General features: G+C 39.6%; 1 protein-coding gene across 1 annotated transcript; it reads right to left on the bottom strand.

Annotated features, from left to right (window-relative positions):
- Positions 1-4,988: 4,988 nt before the first annotated feature.
- LOC104949776 (cyclic nucleotide-gated channel cone photoreceptor subunit alpha-like) lies at positions 4,989-8,039 on the bottom strand (the record flags this gene model as incomplete). The annotated part of the gene is made up of 1 exon (XM_010776180.1): positions 4,989-8,039. A coding segment is annotated over one exon (1,397 nt), but the record flags the coding sequence as incomplete, so codon positions are not given.
- Between the last annotated feature and the right edge of the window lie 751 nt (positions 8,040-8,790).

Here is an 8,790-nt window from a genome sequence, read left to right on the forward strand (position 1 = left end):
TAAAATCACTAAAAGAAACTGTCTCATATTATATATCACCCAGAGGAAGTAGTAGGAGTACAAAATATTCATTACTGCACTAAAGTAGCATGAAGTAGCATGTTTCTGGTACAGTAGCTTTAAACTCCCACTAACTTATTTTTTATGACGACTATTTGACTTTTACTTTCTTACATGTTGAACTCAAATACGGCTGTACTTTCTAGCTTCTTACATGTTGAAAGCTGCAAAAATATAAAAAAAAAACAACATGAACACTCTACTTCTCAGCATGTTGAACTCCAAATACCTGAACTTTCTAAGCTTCTTAACATGTTGAACCCAAATACGCTGTAGCTTTTCTACTTTCTTACATGTTGAACTCAATACCTGTACTGTTCTACTTCTTAAGGCATGTTGAAACCTCAAATACCTGTACTTTCTTAGCTTCTTACATGTTGAACACAAATACCTGTACTTTCTACTTCTTACATGTTGAACCCAAATACCTGAACTTTCTACTTCTCACATGTTGAACACAAATACCTGTACTTTCTACTTCTTACATGTTGAACTCAAATACCTGTACTTTCTACTTCTCACATTTTCCAAACAGGCTGGTTCCTTTAGTCTGAATGTGTGTTTGGTGGCGTGATCATTATTATTTAGAGTCATTGCGTGCCTATTGATTTGAACACGATCCGTGTATCCATCATTTCCTGGTCTTCTCTAAAGAAGAGGGACCAATGAAAACGTTGTCATGTTGCCGTTGTTCAGCATGGAAACATTCATTAGCTAACAATGACATTATTGTTCTATTAATATAAAGGGAGGTCAGGTACTCTTTAAAACAGCTGCTAGTTATGGGTACTTTTTACTGAAGTACATTTCAAAGCCTCTTTACTTTGACTTGAGTAAAGAAGTTTAGTCAGTACTTCTACTTTCACCAGAGTATTTTTAAACACGAGTATCTGTACTTCTACTTGAGTAAAGGATATGTGTACTCTTGCCATCTCTGGGTATGGGCGGCACCCATAGGTAATATAATCACCTGTGTGAGGTGTGTTTGAGGTGTGTGTGAGGTGTGTGTGTGGAAGAGAGGGTGAGAGGGTCGCCGTATTTTTTGTTGAGCGCAACCTTTTCAGTGCTGGATTATTCAAACTGTATGTGTGCAAGTTACAATGCGTTGATTATCTTTCTTAAAGTAAGCTTGTTGCAACGGATGTTTGTTCCCGCTGTCGCTACATATAGAAAAACATGTTTTTACTTGCATAAATAAACACTTGTATTACGTCTGTCCTCTGTTTCCTGCTCACAGAGATTTCTGGGAGACGATCCACTCGTTCGGAGAAGAGCAGAAGAGATTGTTTCTCCAGTTCACCACCGGAACAGACAGAGCGCCGGTCGGAGGGCTCGGGAAATTAAAAATGATCATCGCCAAGAACGGCTCCGACACAGACAGGTGCGGAGACCTTTCTAATGTTTCATATACAGATACTGACCTCCTAAACTGATGCAATTGTGACAATGAGTCTGATCAATTCAGTTGTTTATGTTTACCTTCAGTTATAGTCAGCATACTTTGTTACGCAAAGTTGATATTTGACTTCCTGATGCCATTTCATTACATTTCATTGAGCTGATGCTTTTATCCAAAGAGACTTACAATAAGTACAATAAACCATAAAGATATCAACTCAGACTAAGAAGAAAAGTGCTGATATATTCGCTTCAAATAACCCAAACCATTGTAAGTGCTGGTTCATTAGCTTTGATGGGCTAAACCCTTTAAGTGGTAAATTAATGTACTCCTTTTTTGGGTTAATGTTCAAGGTACAAGCAAAACAGGTGGGTTTTTTAGTTTCTGGTAATGCCTTAAAGCCTCATTTGTTTCTGCAGCTAAAAGGTTAATACTTGGATATAATCCTCCTGGATGATTACACATGAATGCGGAACAAATGCCATACCAATATCCAGATTGGCTCCAAAAGCGATTGGGTTTTTCCTCGGCTCATGAAAATAGGACCTTTTTAGTTTCGACAAAATCCTGTTGATAGACAGACACAAATCGAGTCGAGCCAAAGATACATTTATACCAATTTAATAGTAACTGACAGTTAGTTATTATTACCCCTCTGGTGAATAAAAAAAAACGTGAAGTCATGTGACCGTGCTATAGTTCCTTTATAGCCCAACATTAGCCGCCTTTAGCTTAGCGGTGGTGACTCGAAGTCATGTCACCGTGCTGTAGTTCCTTTATTCCTTTATAGCCCAACATTAGCCGCCTTTAGCTTAGCGGTGGTGACGTGAAGTCATGTGACCGTGCTGTAGTTCCTTTATAGCCCAACATTAGCCACCTTTAGCTTAGCGGTGGTGACGTGAAGTCATGTGACCGTGCTGTAGTTCCTTTATAGCTATTGCTAGAATCTTGCTGATAGACGGACAAAAATCAAGTCAAGCCAAACCAAAGATACATTCGTACCAATTTAGTAGTAACTGTCAGTTAGTTACTTCCTTGTTTTTTGTTCTTGTGTCAAATTATTGTATTATCAAAACATTGTGACGGCTCAAATCAACCAGTTAATAAGCTTGTAACATTTCCCTGTCGGCCTTCTTTTAATCGTCCTACTTTCTCTCTCTTCCCTCAGGCTGCCGACCTCTCACACCTGCTTCAACGCGCTGCTGCTCCCTGAATACTGCTCCAAGGAGAAGCTGAAGGAAAGACTCCTGAAGGCCATCACATACGCCAAAGGGTTTGGGATGCTGTGATCCACAAAGAGAGAGAAAGAGAGAGACTGCATTTTAACAAAAACAAAAAGGGAGTATCACACTCAAGGGGCAAAGAGGGAAATGACATGAAACTAAATGCTGCAATAACCCCGTGCCTACAAGTCATCTCCACTGTGGGCCTTTTTCACTCTGAGAGCTAGTTTCATATTCAGTAGAAATGTCCCAAAGAGTTCGACACGGCACTTGAATAACAAGGTTTTATTTCTTCTGTTTCTGGGCAAACGTGAACAATATATTTGATTTTGTGAAACTGTGAAAGTGCACTTATAACACAGGATTTTATTGAATGCAGTGCACATGCAGTGTATTTATTGAACCACGTTGACTTTTATTGTGTTGTTCAGTGTTTCATGCGGTAGCAGTATTCAGTCCCAACGCTCTGGTGGACTGAGCATTATGGTGCTCCTTTGTAACGTTTGTTAATTAGCCAGGTTTCCATCCAAATGTATCGCACATTTTAACGAGTAAATTGATTAAAGAAGATGCTAATAAATGCTTGTTTTCATCGAATACTGCTATGCGATTATTAGAGGTGTATTAATCAAGATGAGCATCAGTAGGGAAAGCATTACACTCGAGACTGGTACGAGTGAGTCCTAAAAACTGTGAATTATTTTTGCACTTTTTCTCAAAGTCAATGGGTTTTCGTTAAATGGCTGAAATAAGATCTGTGGCAAACCCAAGTTTAAAAGATTGAAGCGTCGACATCAAATACCTAAATAAATTCCACACTCATGAACTTAAAGCTTTTATGTATGCTAACGTTAGCTTATTTTCCTTTGGCAATTGCATTATAGCTTCAAAGTCATAAAAGTTATGTTTGTTTTGTAAAACTTCTGGCATTTTTCGCAATTTATACGCAACTTTTTTTAGTTAGATGCATGAAATAACATCTGTGTTTAAGACAAGCTGAAGAGATTGATGATGAAATGTCAAAGAGAAGTGCAGGAATGAGGCCTACAAATCGTAAAAAGAATCGGCATTTCAACACTTTCGGTTCCCTCGTCTGGAAGTCAATGGTTTTATGAACGTGTTTTTGGTTAGATGCCTGAAATAAAGTCTGCGGTTAACTTAAGCCATATCCAATCAAACGTGTCAGTGAATACCCCACTGGTGAATTAATAAAACAATGTTGCTAACAAGCGTCTAAATGAAACGACGAGACGTCATCACGCCCAACATTAGCGGTTGTGACGTGAAGTCATGTGACCTAGCTGTAGTTCCTTTATAGCCTATTGATAGCTTTTTTTATTTTGCTGACGCGTTTATCCACAGAGTCTTACAATAAGTGCAATAAACCGAAAATATATAAACTCAGAACAAGAAGGAAAGTGCTGAAATATTAGCTTCAAATTACCCAAACCATTTACTTCAATCATAATCATAAAGTGGATATGGGGAGATTATCCTGCTGAACCAATGTGTAAGTATCCTAAATGTGTGTTTGCCACAGAGTTTATTTTTCTGGAGTAATCCATTGGAAAAAAAACAATGGCTTTGAGTTGAGGTAACCAGACCTACAAAGATAGTTCATCCCTCTAGACCTCTATGGCGAGACACAATTTGAATATAAAAAATCGGCCAAGTATTAAAAAAACTGAATAGAAATATTTGCTGATTTACCCAGGCATGCTTATATCGAATCTGTGAAGCACTGACAAAAACATTTTCCGTGTTTTCTGCTAAATTAGAGTTGATTTGCTTCACGTACTGTACGTCACAATTTCTTCGCTAAATCTGCACTTTCTTGCATTTTCTTTCATCCATACCCGAACTCTTACACCTCAGCTAAGCTTTAAGACGGTTCTGCAACATCTCAAGATTTATTTCGGCATTTCTGCACCGATTTTTCCAAGCGCAAAAATCTAAAATGTGCATCAAACAGGTGGATGGAAACACATCTTCAGTGGTACAGACTGCTAACACCTCGCTGAGGAGCTTCTATTTCCTCTCAGAGCAAACTCAGCACCATCTAAAGCTTATTATGTTGCAGTATTTTTTCTGTGTTGTGCCTCTTGTGTTACATATAACATGAATACTGCGTGTTGTGAAGCGTGACCACGAGTGTGTGTTACGATAGCTGCAGGGTTTCAGGTCAGCTTTCACATCCGGTTAAAACATCTGTTCCTCTCCCCTCGGTTTGTGTGCTATGAAGTGTTTCTGTTGCACATTTGTACGTGCAGCTGCCAAATGTGCAAAGCTTTATTTGGCCAAATATCTCAGGTACATAGAGAATGTGCAGTTAATGTGAAACTCTTATGTAAAGCAAACTATTATGCAAAATAAATTAAAGGTGAAAAAAATATATAATCTTTGTAATTGAAATAATTTCCACTAACAATTCTGAATTCTCTCTTAAAAGGACAGTATAGACACAAACATTTGAATGTTTATTTACATATAACATCGCAATTTACAACTAATAATGTATGTTAATATTATTTATAAACAGAACTGCATTTGGGTTTTTATGTACATTCACATTCAGTATGAAAGGGATGTTGTGTTGTTGTGTAAATGACATGTATTTCATACTTTACAGATGGATCAATATGTTTTCTGGGGTAAAATGTTAATATTGAAAAAAACAAACTCATTATTCTATAAAAAGCCTTTTTCTTTTCAAAACCTTATGAAGCCCAACATAACTTTAATAACCGTCCGATTTAAAGTTGTGAAACAAAACGACTTGGTTGTAAAAGATCGTAGTTTTGGGATGGAGTTTACTATGTGACGTTTGAGTCAGAAACTTGTGGATCATTTTCATTAATCGTCATTTTATGCCTGTGACATGTCAGAAAATAGTGAAAAATGTCCATCCCAGTAACTAAAAGTCCAAGATGCTGTTTTCAAATGCTTATGTTGTCCGTCCAAACTCGAAGATATTCGCTTCAATATGAAATTAAACGAAATCTCCATATTTGAGAGGCTGAAAACAGCATTCAATGACATTTCTGCATTAAAAATTAAATAAAACATACTGAAAATAGTTGTTTTCTGTCACACTTCTAACATAGTTTTGAAGGAATATCATTTGTGGTTATCTTTTCCATCACACTTTGCATTACCACTCAGTTCAATGCAGTTAACAAACTCGACTCAAGGTAAATACAACTTAACCTCTATGTCTGTTTTTTTTCGGTGAGGACAGATCGCATACACAAAGGTTTTTGAACCACAAACTCATTCATGACAACAAGCTGCATACCAGTGTTCCTTTAGGAAGCTGTTTTTAATGTATTATAAGATAAAAATGCTTTAGTATAAAAGGTTTTGTCTTCATGTTGGCTATTTTGTTGTTTTGTCTTGTGTCAAATGTTACCAAACGATCGTCAATTCAGTCGAGCCAAAACCTATAATGTAGTCATTTTGGTAAAAGGTATTTCACATGAACATTTATCTTTTAATCATTTTCTGATGAAAAACACAGTTTGAAGCTCTTTCAAGTCCGCCTAATGTTCTTATCCTTAGTCTTGCAAAAATGCAAACTTATTTGGTCAAAAATACGCAGAATTCACCACCCTAACCATTTGCAAGGTTATGCATGATGGTGGCACGATTTTCTGGACAAGGACAGCTCTGAGAGAGAGGAGAAGAGAAGGGGACAAGCATTTTAGTCTCGACTTTTCCTCGATATTGCCTGTTCATATCGGTGCCATCCCGTCTTGGAAACGATGTTGACGATCAGTATTCCCGTCACAGTTTTCCTCGACACTGCTGCATACACTGTACACAATTTGACACATTATGATGATAACAAACAGACAGATGTATAAATAGATATAAACATGGTCCTTTTTTGAAAAAAGTGTCTCAACCATCCTCCATGAAAAATCCCGTGGTCTCCCGTAAAGTCCTCCGGTTTCTCTCTCACTACTGGACCTTTTTGTCCTTGTCGGCCTCCACCTCGACCAGGTCTTGGGGTTGTATGGATTTGACCTTGGCCTCCATCTGGGTGACCCTCTGCTTCATCCTGGATTGAGTGGAGGTAAACTCTGCCATCAACTGGGCGAACTTTCCCTGCATCGAATCCAAGTTGGTCTGCAGTTTCTCGATCTTCTCCTCCAGGTCTTTGGGGTCGGCGCCGGCGTTGGCGATGGCCTCGTCGATCAGGTTGTCTTTCATCAGGATGGCTTTACCTTTTTCCTCCAGAGCCTTTTTGGCTTCGGGGTACTCGGTGAGAGACTCCACTAAGTCGTCTTTGGACAGCGCGAAGAGATCCGAGTAGCCAACGCTTCGGATGTTAGCCGTTCTCCTGTTCCCGGCTTTACTTCCCTTGATCCCTAAGATACTGATTTCTCCGAAGTACGCACCATCGCTGAGCACAACGAACTGCGTGACGCCGTCGTCCGCCACCACAGCCAGCTTCCCCTCCTTAATGATGTACATCTCCCTGCCGATATCGCCCTTCTTGCAGATGTAATCTCCAGGGCTGAACACTTGTGGCTGCAGCTTGAGCACCAACTCAATCAGCAAGCCAGCTTCGCAACCCTGGAAAATTCGCACTTTCTTCAGCGTGTCCAAATGCACGTTGATGGCGATCTCGGCCTTCAGTTTGTCCGGCAGGTTCTTCAAGACTTCCTTCTCGTCGCAGGTCTTCTTCTCCGTCCACAGGTAGTCGAACCACTTGATGACTCTTCCCTCGAGGTCTTTGCTGACCTTTCGAAACTGCATGTACTGCTTAATGGAGTCGATCTTCGCCTGGAATTCGGCGCGAGAGGCGTTCATGTTAGAGATCATGGCACCGACGTTACCGACGATACTAGCGAAGATCAGCACACCGGTAAGGAAGTCTGAGATGACGAAGAGGAATTCGACGTCCCTCACGGGCGCTGGGGTCTCTCCGATGGTTGTGAGGGTCAGCGTGGACCAGTACAGCGAGTAGATGTACTTCCTGGCCAAGCGTCCGTACTCCGGGTGGCTGATATTGGGATAAACCCACGTGTCGGTTCCAAACCCAATAGTTTTCGAGATGGCGAAGAACATGCAAGCGTTCCAGTGGATAATGGTCAGGATGTAAAGTACGAGGTTGCTGATACGGAACATGTTCGGGAAGCTGGTTCTTGTTTCAGTCCTCTCGAAGAACTCAAAAAGCCTCGTCATTTTGCAGAGGCGGTTGAATCTGAACTCCGGGTTGTTGTATCCGAATTTGAGAAACAGCAGATCAGTGGGTATCATGGAAATCATGTCGTATTTGAACTGAGGCGTCGTTTGGTATTTTTCTCGCAGTTTCTTCGAATCTTTCACCAGCAGGCCTTGCTCCAGGTAACCTGAGGGGGAAACACAAAATTAGGAGCCTTAAACATATTCTTATCACAGCACTATCATATAAGAAAGAACATACATCTGTTTGCAACTCACATATCGCATCAATATTCCAATTACTGTATATAGACTATTCTGCACAGTTTCTATCATATTCTGTTTCTATTATATTCCATTTTATTTTATTTACTTGCATTATTTTATCTGTTTTATTGTGTTGCACTGTTGGAGGAGCCTGTGACCTATGATTTTCGTTGTCATAACTACACTGTTTTTTGAGTTTAGTTTTTTGAGTTTAGTCAGTTTATTGAACATGTCAGAAACAAAACATACAACAATAATATATATACACTGAACAAAAATATAAACGCAACACTTTTGTTTTTGCTCCCATTTTTCATGAGATGAAATCAAAGATCTAAAACATTTTCTACATACACAAAATAACCATTTCTCTCAAATATTGTTCACAAATCTGAAAAAATCTGTGATAGTGAGCACTTCTCCTTTGCCGAGATAATCCATCCCACCTCACAGGTGTGGCATATCAAGATGCTGATTAGACAGCATGATTATTACACAGGTGTGCCTTAGGCTGGCCACAATAAAAGGCCACTCTGAAACGTGCAGTTTTGCTTTATTGGGGGTGTCTGGGGGGGTCCGAAAACCAGTCAGTATCTGGTGTGACCACCATTTGCCTCACGCAGTGCAACACATGTCCTTCGCATAGAGTTGATCAGGTTGTTGATTGTGGCC

This window comes from Notothenia coriiceps, unplaced genomic scaffold (genome assembly GCF_000735185.1).
Source record: "Notothenia coriiceps isolate Sejong01 unplaced genomic scaffold, NC01 NC01_scaffold00016812, whole genome shotgun sequence".
Classification (NCBI taxonomy): Eukaryota; Metazoa; Chordata; class Actinopteri; order Perciformes; family Nototheniidae; genus Notothenia; species Notothenia coriiceps.